This window comes from Macadamia integrifolia, chromosome 12 (genome assembly GCF_013358625.1).
Source record: "Macadamia integrifolia cultivar HAES 741 chromosome 12, SCU_Mint_v3, whole genome shotgun sequence".
Lineage (NCBI taxonomy): Eukaryota > Viridiplantae > Streptophyta > Magnoliopsida > Proteales > Proteaceae > Macadamia > Macadamia integrifolia.
Window position 1 is genome coordinate 1,651,311 of NC_056568.1, and position 18,316 is coordinate 1,669,626.

The following is an 18,316-nucleotide window of genomic DNA, read 5'->3' on the forward strand; positions in this document are numbered from 1 at the left end:
GCACACCAAACCTATTTATTATTCTACAAACTATTTGTCTAATTGTTATCAAATTGTTTTTAGCTTTTTTACAAAAAATGGTTTTTATTAATAATTTTTCTTAAATAGATAAAAATCAAAAAGAAAAATGATACCAAATACTGCCTTAAATAGAAACACATTTATAATAGAAAATAGGGAAAAGATTAGCCAAAAAGTATATTTTCACAATAAAACATATATGCAGCTTGCTAGGCGCAAGAAAGTGATTTCTTACTATATATTTTTTTGTTTATTTTTAAATTTTGTTGGCAATAGCCTTCTTAACCTGTGACTTGATTCGGATTGAATCATTTACAAATTTGACTCTTCTCCTAAACGCCCTCAAGTTGACCCATAATTACTTGGGCGAACGCTATGTGTTCAAGTGAAGATCAAACATTTGAAAAAGGCACGGTAAACTAGGTGTTGACAAAGACACGAAAAAACGAGGCATCAAGAACTGTTGGATCCTCATTGGACATGTGGCACTCGCCAAAGTAGATATGGTCAAGACCTTTGCGATGGGCGTTCAGGAGAGGAGCCGGATCTATCATCTACGTTGAGGGTGGTTCTCTCTCCTAAACGATCAAACATTTCAATCTGACGGTTATATGAAACAGTGTACGGTTCTTTTCGCACTCTTTGATGTATTTTATCAAGTAGATCAATCATCAACAAAGATTCTAATCTAACGGATTTTCAGGAAAAGATGTACAGTACAACAATAGAATCGGAACTTATCTCCCATTCCTCATCTTTGTTGTGACTTTTGAGTTGTGATCGCAGTCCAAGGTTGGCAGTCCAAGGTCGTTCACGTTGATCGAAATTTCACTGGCACCGCCGAAAAACCGAAAAGTCGAAAGAACAGAACCTTCCGGCCAGAGAGAAGAACACGGAGATGGCAGAACTCAAAATTTTCTAGGGTTTTGAAGAAGATCAGTGTGGTTCCGGTACAAGGAGAAGTTGTCCGAGAGGTTATTGAGAGATGGGAAATTTATTCGTTAAGAAACCGAAGGTCACCGATGTTGATCGTGCCATTCTGTCTCTCAAAACCCAGAGACGGAAGCTTGCGCAATACCAGCAACAGGTTGGATAACCGAAGATTCTTTGCTTGTTTGTGTTGAATTTTTTATTTTTTTTTGTTGGGTAATTCAGAACTTCAATTTTGACTTGCTCTGTTGGAATCTGCTGATTGTGGTTTGGGTTGAAATTAGGCGTTTTAATTTTTCTTTGAGTAGCTGAGCTTGTGAAAATCGAAGGTAGAAGTAATTATACGAAGTCCTAGGGATGAAAATTTCGGATGCTCTAGTGAGGTTTATTCGAAGACAAATTGCAGTAATTGTTAATGTATTGGTAGTTCGGCAGTTAAGTTAGCTGAGTGAAGGGAACTATGAATGTTGTTGTGTTTCAGGAAAATTAAGTCGCTACCGAAGATAGCCTGAATAAGGTTTCAACATCCTGTTGCTTTGGGCTTGATCCTAAGTTGGGTATGTAAAGCCTGAGTCATTCTGCTTCTGTTGTTTGTAAAAGTTCTCCATTTCAGTTACCTGAGTGCACATTATTGCTTTAAGGAAAGAAAACTTGTTTTTTGCATTGGCAACCAAAGGGTATGTTTCATTAATTTATTGATATGTGTAAATAAGAAACATTTGCAGTTCAAAGTCCAAAAGGGTTATACAAAAGGTAAGCTATACAATATACAGAAATATATGTTTCTGATTATCGGAGATCATTTCCCTAGCAAAGAACCATTTTTCTCTGTGCTCTCATTCATTGATGCCTTGGATTCTTTAGATGCAACTGTTCAAGTCAAGCTGCAATCCTAAAAATAGGAACTAAATAGACTTCAGAAACACGTTAGACGGCTTGAAATTGAGAATTAAAGGCTCCATAATCATCCTGTTGTACCTCTTTCAATGTAATCTTAATAGTTTCTTGTTGTTTAATTTCATTTACTGATTATTTTTCTTATGGACACTTTCAGCTTGATGCTGTTATTGAAGCCGAGAAGCAGGCTGCAAGGGACTTGATTCGTGAAAAGAAGAAAGACAGGGCCTTGCTTGCATTAAAAAAGAAGAAGGCCCAGGAAGAAATATTGAAGCAAGTCGATAATTGGTTGATTAACGTGGAACAACAGGTAAGTAATTTTGTCCAGTTATGCTTCCATTTTCAAAAATAACTAGGGGATGCTTTTTTTTAAATTAACATACTTATTTTGATACTCTCTGCTGCTTTCTGTCTAGCTTAAGGATTTTTGGAGTTTAAATATAACTTCCAATGCCTCTGTCTACAATTTTGTGGTAGTTGGCAGACATTGAATTGACAAGCAAACAGAAGGCTGTATTTGAGAGCCTGAAGGCTGGTAGCAGTGCTATTAAATCCATACAAAGTGAGATCAATTTGGAGGATGTTCAAAAGTTAATGGATGATTCAGCTGAAGCAAAAGCTTACCAAGATGTGAGTTTTATTCCTGTCAACTCCTCTCGTTTCCCATCACATATGATCATGAAGGCCTAATCCTTGTTCCATCAATTGTTTCTAGAATAAATCTACAAGGTTCTTTCATTCATTTTTTTTTTTCAAATTACATTATTAATTGTTAAAATGAATGCTTACTTGTGTTTTGAGTTAAAAATCATCTTGTTTATATTCCGTATGTGCCTTCTGTTGAATAAAAGAAGATCTGGAGTGTGATCACGTTAACATGCTATGAGAAGGAACATATGTTGAGAATCTTTTATGCTGGTGATAAAGAGTTAGGAGACATGGTTACCGACTATGTGGGTAGGAACTAGGAAGTGCAACAAACATAGAATGTGACCAAGAGTTCTTGAGCCATCACAATGTGTGACCTCATCCACAAATCATCCCCTGCATAGAGATTTCAAAAGGGAATATGGCATTACAAGAAACATGATTATTGTCATACTGATCAAGGTTTAATTACTGATAATTTTTAAGGGTAAATTACACCTGGGCTCCTCCAACCCTTGCAGCCCCCTTCCTGCAGCACTTCCACTCTCTCTCTTCTTAGGAAAATTCTATTTGACAGTTTATATGCAATGTAATAGTTTAAACTGGGAGTAGCACTCAAAAAAAGAAAAAGAAAGTATGGAAGTACATAAAAATTATTGGAAAGTCTTTCCGGATCATAATGGGATAAAAGATCCTGCTCTATTACAAGCAGAGTGGAGCAGAAGAAAGTAATTTTGAACTAGGATGCAGAATCAAATTGGTTTGATAGAAGCTTTGGAGGTTTGCAGAGAGTGTATTGATTTAGGTTGTATGATTGGGGAAATCTGGACTTCGATATGTTCTGGTTGTAAAGTGGATTTCAATCTCGCACCCTCTATGTGAGCCATTCCTCTTTCCTTCACCAGCACAAACTGACCCCTGATGCTGACTTCACAAGCAATGAAGACCAACATCCTATCATCCACGAAATATCCCATTCACTCCTGCAAGGCCCTTACCAAAGGATATCAATAATGGGCCTTAGAGATTCAAGAGTGTCACACAGAAAAACCAGTCTTTGGCTTGCACATTTGATGAAAGTTACCAAAACCCTAATCAGGAACCTTGATTTATATTCCTCCAGGGCTTTGAAATTGTCTGAGACAGAAAACAGGTGCACCCCCACGGGTTGCTCTCTCTCTGTCTCTTTGCATTGTCCATTGACAATGATGGCCTGAATCATAGTAGTCAAGGAGGAATTGTGGGTTTGGTGTAGACTTTCATATTTTAGTGAAGAAAGAGGACCATGAAGAATGCTCCCTCCTGCACTCTCCGCCCTTTACTCCCTTCCCACGGCAGTGACGGCACCTCCTTCATCCCTCGCACGCTTTCTTTCCCCCCCTCCCAAAATGTGTCTCTCTCTATTCGCTCTACTCTCTCACTCCCCCCGGCCCTACCCTCTGCTTCCTCTTCTAGTTTCCAGTTTCCAAATTGGAAATTGAGGGACTTCCTATTGAATGAAGGAAGGAATGGGACAGGCAAAGTGGCAACTTGCAGAAGGGAAAGCGCACACAGATGATCTGAGTTAGATCATGATACTAGTAATTACTACCTGTAGAAATGCCACAGCTGAGCAAACTCATCTTTCTCAGAGGAGCTTCTGCATCTATCTTGACCGCACAGGCCAAGTCGATGACGCTCTACTTCTCAAAGGTGGAGGTGTTGAGGAAATAGTAAATGGACTGCTGGCCATCACGAGTGGAGAACCCGTCTCACCATCGTTAACCATGATGGCTTTCATCAGATTCACCTGAAAGCTCTTGGATGTGGAGGTATGGGCAAAGTTGGAATTAGGAAATAGAAGGTATCTCAAATATAATATTTATGAAACGTGAGATATCCAAAACATGAGTTACCTCAGGCATGGTTTCTCTAAATGTTAGGTACCTTCGGTGATATTTACCCTTTTTTTTAATTAATTGGACTGGTTATTGTTATGTATGGCTGGGAAAGAATTGTTTCAGACCACAAATTTCATTCCTTTCTTTCAGTTTCTTGGCAATTTCATTTTCTTATAATTTTGTTATATTGCAAATGTTTTGTGATTGGCATGGTCTATTTCTTTAATGATCATATCATCATATGTGAAGTTTCAAGTATCTACCTTACATGTTACTTGATTCATTATATGCGACTTACTCAGCCTAGATTGACGTCCTTTTTTCCCTTTACACAAATGTGGGTGAATGATGTATAAGAGAATTGGGTTGGTATTTCATGTAATTACTGATCCTTAGATCATATTTCTCTTTGTTATGGAATCTTTGGTCTTGCTAGAGTTTATAGATTTTTATTATTTTCCATTGTTATTCTTTTTTCCTTTCTTACTGTATTTATGCCTTTTTCTATTGACTGATAATATCATAGTCTGCTTAGTTGATTACCGTTGCAGTTAGAATTATGTCTATTTGCCATCATAGATTAGGAGCTCTCTTTCCCCCCTAACTATTTATAATCTGTATGCTCTTTTAATTTCTACTACTGCGCTAATGTCTTCTTTCTGGTATTGAAGGAAATCAATGCAATACTAGGGGAAAAACTATCAGCAGAAGATGAAGAAGAAGTCTTAGCCGAATTTGAGAACTTGGAAACTGAGGTATGTTTTGGTAAACCACTTAAACAACTGAGCCATGTCTTCCTGCTTTGTTTGACAATGAACATCCTGCATTGCTATGTGAGCTATCTTAAAGTGATTTTATCTTGTTCTCTTCTTTGGTGCTACCTGATAAAATACCTAGGCAATCCTAGTTGTCAGAGGAGGCTGGGATTGTAGGAGCTTGGCCAATAGATAATGCCAAATTCACATTCTAGACATTTGGATCTCTGTAATATCTCTAATTTTTAATTTACCAAATCAAGCTGTATGACTTAATTTAGAATACTATAAGAGTGAAAACCTGTGGAGTTTCATGAGATATGCCTGTGGGAAAAAAAAAAAAATTTGACATTTTAGTGATGTCTATGAATGGAAGTAATATATCTCAACATTTCCCAAATACCTTTTCATTTTACTACATAGTGACCATTATAAAATTCAAAATTTCAAAAAAATTCAAGATCATAGGCTCAATTATTGAAGGTTGTTTCCGTTGAAAGGGAAGATTAATCGCCTTTATTGGATTTTCCTTTTGTGAGGGAAAAATGAAAATAGAAGAAGAAGAAGAAGAAAGTATAACAAGAAAACCAGATTGAATGTGTTGTTAATCATCTAGTTAATTAATAATAAAAAAGGGTGTACTCAGTGCATAAGGCTCCTGCCACTGTGGGATTTGGGAGTGTCATAATGTACGCAGCCTTATGACATTCATGTTCCCCCATTTCTTAGTCATATCTGTGACTGAGAATATCACTTTGGCATGCCTTGGGCTCCTGACTGCTATTAAATAGGTAAGTTCCTAGATTAGGCTTGCTTTTATGCTGTACACTCCTTCGTTGACATGGCAACAAGGCAACACAAGGCTGAAAAAGCGTAGAATTGAAGAAGAAAAATATAATAATACACACAGATTAGCAAATTACATGCGAGCATGTTCAATTTATACCGGTTCAAAGGATTGTTATATTGATGTTAACGTGCCAATGGGAGATGTGCCCCTTTCCAGAACAGTTATTAATTTTGTTTTGATTACAAAATTTTTACTATCCTTTTGATCTCAGTTTGAGAATGAAAATTTGGCTACAAAACTCATTAGTAGGTAATCTGATAGAAACGTACATCTGATCTTCCCCCCTCTAGCTCACTCTTGAAGACCTACCAAAAGTTCCTGCTCCTTCAGCGTCATCTCGAGAAGAAGCAGCTCATTTACAGATGCCAGAAGCAAAGCCTCAAACAGCTGAGGCCAATGACATCGAGGAGGATTTGGTGCTCCCAGATGTGCCAACCAAAGCCCCTGTTGCTCCTGAGGGTGTTTCAGATGTTGGGGATGATGCTTCTACAGCAGTATCAACAAGAAGAAAAGGTAATCTCTGATCCTTGTCCTTGACACTCAATTTTCCGTATCTCTCATGTCAGGAATGGCTCCTACCAATGCATGGGTGATTGGGTTCACACCAATCATTGCCTGGGCCAAAACTCAGCAAGATCAGATGGATTTAATTGTCTCACTTGAAGTTTACATATGGAGCTTGCTAAATCCCATCTTTTCAGAATCCGATAAATAATTAAAAGAACATGGTTGTGATGATCTGGCTGTTTTTTGGCAATGGCGGATATCCCAGAGGTTACCCATACAGAGGAGTCTCATATCCTAAAAAGGATGCCTAGAACGTCCAGTTATGTGTCACAAACTCATGGGAATGTATGCTTATCCATGAATTTGCAACTGTGGTAGTAGTTTGACTATATCTTTTACCTTACAGTCATGGAGGAACCATTAGCTGCCTGATCGACAGGAGAATTTGGAGTTTTTGGTGCTACTTGTTACCGAATTTGTCAAAGGAGTCCATTTGGGTTATACTCAATGAACCTCTTAGGTTGTTTGTAATTTGTACTATTAAACGTGTTTTTTTCTTTTCTTGTGATGACTCCTAAAATCTGTACATTTCATTTGACATCTTAATGTATAAAGCCTTCGTTTGTATATTATTTGTTCCTTAAAATTCAGTGTGGCTTTTAGTCTTTGGCGTATGTCCATTTTTGGATATTTTAAATTTATGTTGTTACCTTCATGGCTTTATGGTTATCCACAGTCGGTAAAATTTTAATCTTTTCTAGATATGGTAGGTACTTGCAAAGCTTGTTTTACCTTCTGATAGAACAGCAAAGAGTTGCCATGCTTGTGATTATTCCGACTAAAGAGGTGCCTAGCTGGCTAGCTTGTTTCACTTTATCTTCATCCCTTTGAAAATGACTTCCATGCCCCTTGCATTCTAGTCCTTCATTAGTTGAGCTACCAGTTCCAAAAATAGCTAGCTAAGAGCCCAACCCTCTCCCAAAATATATTTACCAAATGTAGTGAGGGTTTTGGGTAAGTTTTATAATTATGATTACAAAACATTTATCTTATTTCTTATAAAAAATGATTTCATTTCTTTCTATTTTTCTTTATTTTCAGTCAAACAAAATCCACAAAAGATAATTGGCACTGTGCCAATGGGGGTGTGGGAGTTGGAATGGGCGCATTGCTCATGTGCGGCAAGCTAGTGGGTGACACCAATTGAGGTGTGGGAATTTGTGATGGGGAAGCATATAGGAGGGGTAAGGGGGTCATTTCAAAGAGGGGAGAGAGAGAGGGGGAAGCTCACTACACAATAAGCACTAGCTCAAGATGGTAAAGAGGTCATTTCAAAGGGAAAGGAGAGAGAGAGCCCATTACACAATGACCAGTCTTGTACCTAGTCTTTTCCCTAAAATAAAAAAAATGAATGTTCTCTAGTTACACAGCCTCTACACCTAGATACAAAGGGCAGTGAATGATACTCCCACCCTATAAAGTCCAAAACTCTACCCCTTGTTGATGTCCAAGTGCACCTCCTCATTGGTCCCCATGTTGTTAGAGGGCACACGATCTAGGGGCTTTCTTTTTCCCATAAGAGATGAAATATTTGCATTAAAAGAAAAAAAAAAAGTCCAACATGAGATTCTTTATTATTTTTAAGAGAATTTTTGTCCTTTTGTCTTCTAATGTTCTAAGCCAAGCTTTGATCTTCTTATGTTCTTCAAATGGCAAAGTGTGAAAAAAGAGAAAGCATTTGCCGTGGGGAGTGCGATTTTTATTCATGCATAAAAACCAATAAAAATGTAGAAACAAACAGAAACAGAAGAGTCATTTTCTCTTTCATCAGGGTGAGCGGATCATTTCACCCCAATGTATTATTTGGGCGGAGGGGCCAAGCTTCCCATTGAAACTATTTTCCCGCGAAAGAAATAGGTTTTTCACAAGCTTTGGTGACAAATTACACTAAACACTTGTAGGTCCCACCTCTCAATTTTTCCTTTTTCCGCTTGTCTGAAATCTAATCCACTATTCTTGCTTTCCGCACCCCTACCCTTCCTCTCTGCCCTGTCTGAGTAGTAAGGAATTGAGAAGCCATATCCCAAATGTCCATGGCCATAAGAGCTCTACTTCTTCTCCCTCAGTCTCCTCTCACACTGAAACTCCCAACTACCGCTTCCACCCTACCTTCCCATTCTCCAAAACGTTATCTCAGCTTCCCATCTCTCCACGCGAAACCACTCTATCCCCTCACGAGACAGAGAAACGATTTCCGAGTTAGGGCTGACGAAGGCGACGTCGACGGCGGCGACGATGACTACGATCCAGATGAAGATGAGGTGGAAGAAGTCGACAACAAGAAGGACTACGACGTCGAGTACGTCGCTGCCTTCACCACCGAGGGCAAGGTCGGCGATGATATAGAGATGGTGCAGAGTAAGAGCTTTGTTTACACTCAGGGTTGGGACTCGGAGATGGTGGTGGATTACAGGATTAATGAGGATGAGTTCCATAAGATCAGTTTGCTCGAGTGTGATTTCTTTATCAGGAAGCCTCCTGATCCTGATAACGATGTCTATGATTTCAGAGAGGTGGTTTGAATTTATCCTTAGTACTTACTAAAAGGGAAAATTCCTTGCATTTGATGAGATGATTTTATTTTATTTTTTTGGCTGCAGATGTACGTTACTCCTCCGGACACTGATATTTATGCTATTCCTAAAGTTCTGGCTCCGATGCCTGAGAAGGTAATGATCTTATTAGCTCTGTTTTACTTATTTTGGCTTACTGGTCAGTTCAACTTGTTGGCCGTGAAAAGCAACATTTTTCATGAATTGAGCTATTTATTGGAAAAGAATTTCTTAATTCTTCTTGATTGACAATATATTGATTTTAGTACCTGAAATTGATTCTAGGTTTCGAATACCTTTTTTCCCGCTCCACATATTGACAGTGAAATTCGTCAACTTAAATTGAATGTTCTTTAGTTAAGAGTGTGGACGTGTTTCTAATTATTTAAAAATGTTTACTGGTGCTGGATTTAATTATGAATTTTGAACTAATTGGGTACTTGTTTGCATAGTATATTCGATGTTCAAAAAGTGATTATGGATGCTACAATGTTACCGAGCCACCAATTGATGCACCCCGAGATCCGCTCTACAAAAGTGAGAGGGAAGTTATGAAGGTATGGATGAATATTTCAGATTTTTAATACCTTTATTTTTTAAAATTTCCTTGTGTATGCTTGTTTCCTTTTCTTTTTCTGGTGTTTAAACTACAGTTCACCGTGACTTTGTCTAGATCATAATCATTCTGTTCAGTTTACTTGAAGTCATGTTATGAACAAATATTTAGGATATGATGTATCTGAGTTTTCTGGCATCTATTCACTAAGCTGTGTGCAGGACCTGATCCTAGCTGAAAATGTCAGATAATGCTGGAGTTCATGATATGTCAATGTGTACAACTCATGTTCTTGCTCCTCAGTAGCAAAGTGAAGGGAGTTAGGAAGTCCTTGCGATATGACATAATTATTATTATTTTATTTTTTTTGGGGGGGGGGGGGAGTGTGGACTTAAAAGATCTAAACAGATAATATGTTCCGCTGTGAGTACCCCGGCAAAACCTGATGGACCTTGGTCCTTTGTGAACCATCAATAGCTGATTAAATTCTATTATCACTATAAAACTGGTCCTTTGAGTAACATCTCTAGCTAAACAATGCCATAAGGTCTACAGATAATATGCACTGTATCTAGTTGGAGAACCAATTTATTTTGGAACAACAATGACAAAATACTAGTATTTAACAAAATTCCTCTTATTTGACTGTTGTTCATCATAATCTATTGCAAAATGAAACGTTACTGCAAACAATGCACTTAATGCATAGAACTCTCTCTCTTGTTCAATTTTTTATAACCATGCCACTTCTGAATATATACAATATCATAAAGAGTAAATCTACAGCCTTGAAAAAAAAAAAATGTATGTTTGGAAAGGTGACAAGATCACAGGAAGGGTGTACCCGGTGCACAAGGCTCCCACATGTGCGAGGTGCGGGGGGCGAGAACTATGCAGCCTTACCCCGAGAATGTCGAGAGGCTGTTTCAACCGCTTGCCCACTAGGTCGCAACATTCGTACCTTTACCATTGGACCAAGCGTGTCCGTTTAGATCATTGGAAGATATTATAAAATTAATTTGGAAGAGATTGTGGAAGGAGGAGTTCATTTTGGCCATCATACTCGGAAATGGAATCCTAGAATGGCACCTTCTTCGCAAAGTGTAAAAGTATTCATGTTACTTACCAGAACTTCTCATCTTTTGTCTAAATCTTTGTGATTTTGTTTTTGATAACTAAAAGAAGGGGAAACAATTCTTAGTAGTAGGTAAAAAAATGCAGTTATTTTTGTAGCATCTGCTGCAATCAGGGCTCTGTATCATTATGTTAATAAAAAATGATTCGTGGTAGGTTAACAAACTGGTTCACTGCAGAAACGAGACTTCATAAGTTCAGACTTGAGAACAGAACAAAAACTTGGAGAAAGTGATACATAAATTTGTTCTTATTGGATGAGAGTTTTTGTTTTTTGTTTTTTGTTTTTGTTTTTTGTTTTTGTTATTATTATTATTCATGTGAGACAATGCTTGTTTCCTCATCCTGACAGCCACCATATTACCTGAAAAGCAAAGCTATCATTTTTACTGGATCATTCTTCGATAGATAGAACTTTTAGCCTGTGTTGATTGTATAATTTTTCTAATCAGTCTTAAGTAAAATTATTCGGTTTCTTTTTGGGCACAATGTTGTGTGGTTATTAAATGGTGAACTTATTTTTTATTTTTATTTTTTTTAGATGTGTATTGTACATATTGTCACATGGTAAAAGAGCTAAGCTAAGTAGTACTCATTATGTTACTTAGAGGGCTAGAGTGTGTCCTCTGATTCAACAAGCTTCTCTGACAGTACCTTGTTCTCCTGCAGGTTTTCTTAACAAAGCACTACAGAAACAGGAGATCTGGTGATCCAGAATTTGTACTTGATTTTGAGGAGATCTATATCCTTGATTCAAAAACTAAGTCGATCACCAGAGCAAAAGTTTTGGTGAGGCATCTCTTGTCAGCATAAATCTGTTTTTCTGGATTGCATGTTCAGATATGCCTTAACTTCAAATGCACTAAACTATTTCTTTTGCCTTATGGGCAGCCTTCTTGCTGCTTATCATTTAGTCATATTAGTTTCTCATTATTATTCCTCCCCCATACTGCCTAATTTGTGATGACACCACACTAGTACTTTAGGTGGTCTGATGAAATCTTTCGGCCCAAAGCATCGGACTTGGGTTGGTCTCCTTTCCTTTGATCCTAAACAGTGAAATAATGGAGCCTTCAGACCCTCAATGTTGCTCAGGAAGTGTGTGGTTTTGTGTTCGACTTCTCTTACTTCCTTGGGGCCACTCACACGGGGTGTTTAGTACTGTTCATTACTTTCGGTGAAAGTTGAATGGTTTCTCATTCATACCCACTTTTAGCAAAAAAAAAAAAAAGAAAAAAAAAAAGGAAAAAAAAAGAAAAATCAATGTCATGGTATTGAAGTCTGGCTTATTATTGGAAGGGAAAAAGACTGTCTCGTTAGAATTTCCAATGCAAAAATGGTTGTCATTCTGTTGAGATGCACAAAAAACTTTCAGAATTCAGTGGGAAGGAGTCAGTGACGAAATTTTATGCTTTCAATATTAGGTGTAATGGTTGCATGTCTCAAGTCTTATTCTATGATTGTATTGAGCCATGGTAATTTTGAGAGAAAATCCTTGTTTAATGTCAATAGAGTTCTGAATTTTAGTTATTACTTGAGTAATTCAATCAATGGATCAATGTTTTCCCATAGTATTCCTTGAAATATTGCTCTAGAGGTTTATGTGCCTTTTGAAGGATAAAAAGTTTAGCTGACTGTTTCTTGAAAGGTTACTGCTCCAGGAGGACGAAAGAGGGATAGAAAGCTGGACTTGCTTATCATTCGTGATAATGGGAACTCCTTCAAAATAGTTGATCTGGTGATAATCTCCCCACTCTCAGAGTACGCCAGCCGATTTATGTCTAATTATAGATTCCTGATTCCGTTGTCTTTTTTTCTTCAGAGTGAAAGAGATGATCCCACCAGTGTCATTGAGAGAGAAGAATGGATTAAAACACGGCAAGACATGGAGAGACACCTTAGAAAGTTTAGGGACTTCAACAAATCAAATTGGTTCTAAACAGTCGGCACTGGTACTTCAAGTTCTCTTCCAGAAGTGTGGAACAGACTTAACTATAGATGTTCTTGCTTCAGCTACAGAGATGCCTTAAGCATAGACAGATGCACATATGACTATGTTGGAATGTGAGGTTTGCCAATGTGCAGCACTGAGAGGCCTGGTTTCCATTTTTGATCTCCCCACTAGTAGGATGCAAGGGTTTCTCCGACCATGGCTCTTGATTTAATTCTTTATTTTTCTGCTAGCTTTTGGTAGCTGCAGCGGTTTTACTTTGTTCTTGGATCGGCGATAGCCTCATCATCAGTTATTCGGAAAGAGTGACACTTTGACTTGATTTTCTCATGTTCAGGAGTAAGGTGGCAAAGTTCTGGTTAAATCAGTTCATCAATAATGTATGTCGAGAATCAGTTGATGATCAGTGGATATATGGGAGGGAGGGAGAAAATAGATGCTAGACATCTTGTTTTTGGGGTGGTGGGGTATTGCTTATTATAGCTAGATAAATACTTGGATTTATTTTCATTCGATTGATCATCTGCTTTCTTAACAAAGAGCTGATGTTTAAAACCAAACCAAACCGAAAATTTTGATTCGGTTTTGGCTTTAGACTGAAAATTATGGGTTTGAATCGAATCAAACCAAATAAAATGTATTTTATATAAATCTAACCAAACCTAAACTAGTCTACACTCTACAATAATGTGTCTTTATTCATTTGTGTGAAATTCTACGTACTATGGGATTCTTTGTTTTGTAAAACTAAATTTGATATTGTGGGACCATATCTTCAGGAGGACAATTTCCTTTCCAACTTTATTTGTTTTAGCAGGTTATTTTTGCTTAAGCTGAAGTTGAGTGGAGTACCGAGATTGTGTATGAACTGAATGAAATTGAAGTGAATAAAGTTATCGTTGGGAATCAAACAAAATTGAACTGAATCAGTTCGATTTCAGTTTTGAGGTTATGAAAATTATTCGATTTCAATTATTACATAGAGCATCTTGAATTGAATCAAACCAATTGACACCTTTTATTTTCATATGTATCCATTGTTAGAGTTTCATATACAGCTATTACTGATGCTTCGAAGTGATGGTCGAATCTAAGGCCATGGTAGCTACTGATTGCATACAAGCAGTTACTTTTCTAAACAGTAGATCTTATTGTGATTGGCAATGGGTGGAATTCCTAGCTTTATTTGATACCCTTCATGTATTTTCATGTTTAAGAGACTATAGGGCTTGCCATCTTAATAGCATCTGGTTCAGCCACCTCACCTATTAGTAAAGCAGGTAGTGCAAAAGGGGCTGTGGTCTTATTGTGGTTGATATTAATATAAACCTTGGACTGTTATTTAAGTTTCTTTTAGGCTGTGCTTGGTAGCCAAGAGAAGAAAAGAAAGGAAATAAAAAGAAAAAAGAATCTAGAAAAGAGAAGAAAAGAAAATAAATGAAATGGTAAGAAAATAAAGAAGTATGAATGTTTGGTTACTATTAGAAGAAAAGGAAAGAAAAGTTTTTGTATTTTCTTGTGTCATTCTTGTATTTTTGGAAAGATTTTTTTTTGGTAGCAAAAGAAAACTTCATCATTACCAAGGTGAATTTTGAAATTCAAAAAAAAAAAAATTCTTCTCTTGTTCTAAACATGCCAAGCACAACGAGAATTTCTTAAACCAAGAAAATAGAACAATATTTGTATTTTTTCTTTTCTTCTATTGCTACCAAACAAAATCTTATAGTAAAATTTAGATCCTCTCTAGTCGGCTGTACTTTGTATCCACACCCCATGAATGGTGTGAGATGTGGTTGGAGGATACATCCAGCTGGATAAGATCTTGGCTTTGTACTTCCTTTTTCTATTATTTTATTATAATAAAATAAAAAGTTTAAAATACAAATTTCACTTGACAAGATAATATGTGTGTCTAATTGTAAAGTGCTGTTTTTTGGGTAATTGTTGAAAGTGTTGTTAAATAGTCATTTAAAGGCATGCATTGTTTATGAAAAATAAAAATAAAAATCACCATGCATATTGGCATGATGTTTCGCTATAACAACTAATTCTCAAAGTATTCAACAGGCGCCATCGTTTTTATTTCCCTTTTATCCACATAGATTTACATTTTTAGCACATGAAAAAGAATCATGATTATGAAGCTTCAAAAGACAAGACTAAGATATTGTAGAAAACTAATCACCATAACTTATTTGGTAAGTGCATATTTATCATAAATTGTTAAGATTACATGCTATCCCCCTTAAATGAAAAAATCATACCTTTTCTTTTCTTTCAATCTTATTAAGTTTGGTATGTACCATAGATGATTTAATTTCGATTTACTTTTCTATTGACTCCTAACACGACCAACTGGCCAAATGCATTTGGCCCAACCTTATATATATACTAGATATTTGGGTTGTCAGAGAAGGTACCTTCCTTGGTGGGCCTTTGGATGAGTTTCTTTTTGTTTTTATTTAATTTTTTGTTTTTCGTTTCGTTTTATTTTTGTTTTTTGGTTTTTGGGTCAAACTTCTGTTTGCTTTCACTTCTAGTAGGGTTAAGGTAAATTTTTAAAAAATATCATTAAATTTTTTTATGGATGTCATTCATATTTTATGGAAATTTAAAAATGATTTAAGCATTTGATGCTAAAGATGTCTTACACTTTAGTGAGAGGTTGATCCATTATCTTGTTCAAGTTCATGAATGTCTGTTAATCTTGGTGAAGTCGTCCTTTGACTTTGTCAATATTTCTTAGATGAATATACATGTGTCTCATGGTACACAATTGAATTTATGGTGAGTTCCTCTATAAATTTTTTGTGACTTGGAAGGTGATGGTCAATTTCAACCATATGGATAATCATGTAATGGTGTGACTTAGTTACACATTAATTTTCAAGCATTGGTTGAGAGATTGATTAACTGTTATAACTACCATTGTATCTGGAGAAGACAGATTGCGTTTTTCCTGATGGATCACTATTCAGAAAATAAGAGACGATCATACTTTCCCTAGCTTCTAATCTTCCAGGACATTATGACCTCACCAAAGAAAGCAGCAACGTTGTTTGTTGTTTCCAACCTTCAAGTCATCAGGTTCTATTATTCAATACAATAGAAATAATAGAATTGTTGTTAGTAATTTGTGTAGTAAAATGGAACTCTTATACGTATTCTATGAAGAATTAATAGCAAAGTAATTTTTAGTAATTTTTTTGGGTTTGGTTTTGATTAAAAAATAAAAAAAATGTAAATCCCAGAACAATCCACCCTGATCCCAAGTTTTAAAATGTTGTTGTCACTTTCCAACCATAAATAATGAATCATTAATGGATGCTTAACTTATCTTTATTCTATCAATGAAATCCTGCCAATCTTACAATTTCAACAAAGAGGAAGAGAAGTGATGACATGATATTGCAATTTGTTATTAATTGTAAGATAAAAAAGGCCTCATTTGCACTTGTCTTCAATTCTTATAGATGCTCTCTACCCAGTCTACAGTGGCGGGTACTCTGAACATTGATTTCAGTGGTAATTCCTAGCTTGATTTAATGTATTATCATGTTTACAAGACTACAGGGTTTTGCCATGTGAATAATCTCTGGTTCAGGCAGCTCATCTTTTACAACACAAGTAGTGCAAATTGGGGCTGTGGTCTTTTTGTGCTTGATATCCCTTATAAACCTTTGGCTTACTATTAAGTTTCGTTCTCTTGAGTTTCTTTAACAGTTTCTCTTGCGAAGCAGGGTGTACGGCTGCCCTCCCAGACCCTGTAGTAGTGAAAGTTTCGTGTACTTAATTACTTTTTTTGTTTTTTACTGTTTTTTAAACAGATAATAAAATAAGTTTCGGCCTCTTAAGTTTCCTTAACAGATGGTTAATATTTCATTAAGAAAGAAAAAATCAACAAAGCCTTTTGTAACTGAAAAATTTAGCCTACTTCAGAAGACTCAATGAAAAAAAAAAAAAAAAAAAGTAATCTGAAATGAAATTGGCATTAAAAAATTAACGGAAGTGAATGCAAACGGGTAAAAGTAAATGGAATTGATTAAAAACTAATTTTCCATGCACTCAATTGTAGTACTAATATTTTTATCAAAATAAAATAAAAATTGCAGTACTAATATTTATGGGCTCGTAGAATCTTATTAATATACTACAAGAAGGTTTTCTCTGTTTGAACATAAAATGATTGGAAGTAAAATAAAGATACGGGAAAATATTTTCATCTTCCTAATTGATTTCAAATTATTTGGGCCTAAAATAATTGGCCTTACTTGAAACTTATGTTCCATTTTGTAATTTCCCTCTTTGTATGTTTAAGCAAACTAGGAACCATCAAAAGGTAGAGGGGGTAAATAATAAGAATATCGTAAAAAATAGGTAATTAATATTCTTATTATCATTTTAGAGAGAGAGGGATCTATACGTTGCCCACTAATATTGAAATCTTATATGCCAAGCAAATAGCAAGGAATGAAACGACATATCTAGTGAGGAGAAAGAAGGGAACCTACAAATTTAATGAGAGGGGGGAGATGAGGAGAGGGTGGACCGCAACGCAATAGTAAGATTGCTTCATGGCGATCTAGTGGCCATTGGTTCATTATGACCCTACTCACATGGTCACACCTTGCAATGATGGGAGCCTTGTACATTGGGTAGCCTCTTGTTCAAGGAGAGAGAGAGGAGAGAGACTCTAATAGAGGAAGTACACATTTACATAATTTACTTTCTTTTCTATAATAAAAAATTAAAGGAATTTTCAATTGACATGATGCATGTCAAGTTTGAAGTGTTGTTAAATAGTCATTAAAAAGCATACATTTGTTATGAACAATGAAATGAAAATCACCATGCATTTTGGCATGATGTTTGGCTATAATAACTCATTGGTCTAAGTATTCATCATAAACCTTCATTTTTACTTCTCTCAACCTGGATGCATGTTGTTAGAACATAACATGAATTATGATTATGAAACTTCAAAAGACAACGCTAAGATATTGTAGGAAACTAACCACCAGAATTTATTTGGTAAGTGCATATTTGTCGCAAAATTTTAAAATTACTTGTCTTCCACTTAAAATTATAGAAATATTTTTTTTCTTCGATATTATTAAGTTTGGTATGCACAATGCAATATATTACATTTCAATTATTAGGAATATGTATAAGATAGAATATAATTTTAATTTAATTTTCTACAGCTCTAAAGAACTGAAATTGCATTGGAATCCACGAATTATAAAATAGAAAATAGAAACATGAAGCTTTATGTAGTCCATGGCCAAATAGATTTAGGTTAAAACTTAACTTGAATTTGATGATAAAAGACGTTACATTTTGGTCACAAGTTGATCTATTATCTCTTGTAAGTTCAAGAATGTTTGTTATTCTCGGTGCGTTCATAGTTTGACTTTGTAAGGCTTTCTTAAATTCAAATTTCACAAGGAAAAAAAATATTGATCATACATTTGTGTCACATGCTACCCATTTGGATTTGAGGTGAGTTTCTTTAATTCAATAATCACATAGCTATTTCTTTCCCAAAACACAGAATTTTTTTTTTACCAACGGG

At 36.0% G+C, this 18,316-nt stretch overlaps 2 protein-coding genes across 3 annotated transcripts; both read left to right on the forward strand.

Annotated features, from left to right (window-relative positions):
• Nucleotides 1–771: 771 nt before the first annotated feature.
• On the forward strand, nucleotides 772–7,115 carry LOC122057312 (vacuolar protein sorting-associated protein 20 homolog 2-like). The gene is made up of 6 exons (XM_042619364.1): nucleotides 772–1,108; nucleotides 2,006–2,158; nucleotides 2,326–2,478; nucleotides 5,048–5,131; nucleotides 6,272–6,494; nucleotides 6,895–7,115. Exons 1-6 carry the CDS (start codon nucleotides 1,007–1,009, stop codon nucleotides 6,918–6,920), a joined length of 741 nt encoding a protein of 246 aa, XP_042475298.1. The 5' UTR covers nucleotides 772–1,006; the 3' UTR covers nucleotides 6,921–7,115.
• Nucleotides 7,116–8,465: 1,350 nt separating this feature from the next.
• Nucleotides 8,466–13,071, forward strand: LOC122057087 (PLASTID TRANSCRIPTIONALLY ACTIVE protein 6, chloroplastic). 2 transcript variants are annotated; one of them, XM_042619083.1, is made up of 6 exons: nucleotides 8,466–9,061; nucleotides 9,149–9,217; nucleotides 9,553–9,657; nucleotides 11,460–11,579; nucleotides 12,452–12,528; nucleotides 12,613–13,071. In XM_042619083.1, the coding sequence occupies exons 1-5, from the start codon at nucleotides 8,576–8,578 to the stop codon at nucleotides 12,518–12,520; spliced, it is 849 nt and encodes a 282-aa protein (XP_042475017.1). In that variant the 5' UTR covers nucleotides 8,466–8,575; the 3' UTR covers nucleotides 12,521–12,528; nucleotides 12,613–13,071. The 2 variants fall into 2 exon arrangements, with proteins under 2 accessions (XP_042475017.1, XP_042475016.1); XM_042619082.1 differs by having other exon boundaries at nucleotides 8,475–9,061; nucleotides 12,439–12,528.
• Nucleotides 13,072–18,316: the final 5,245 nt, after the last annotated feature.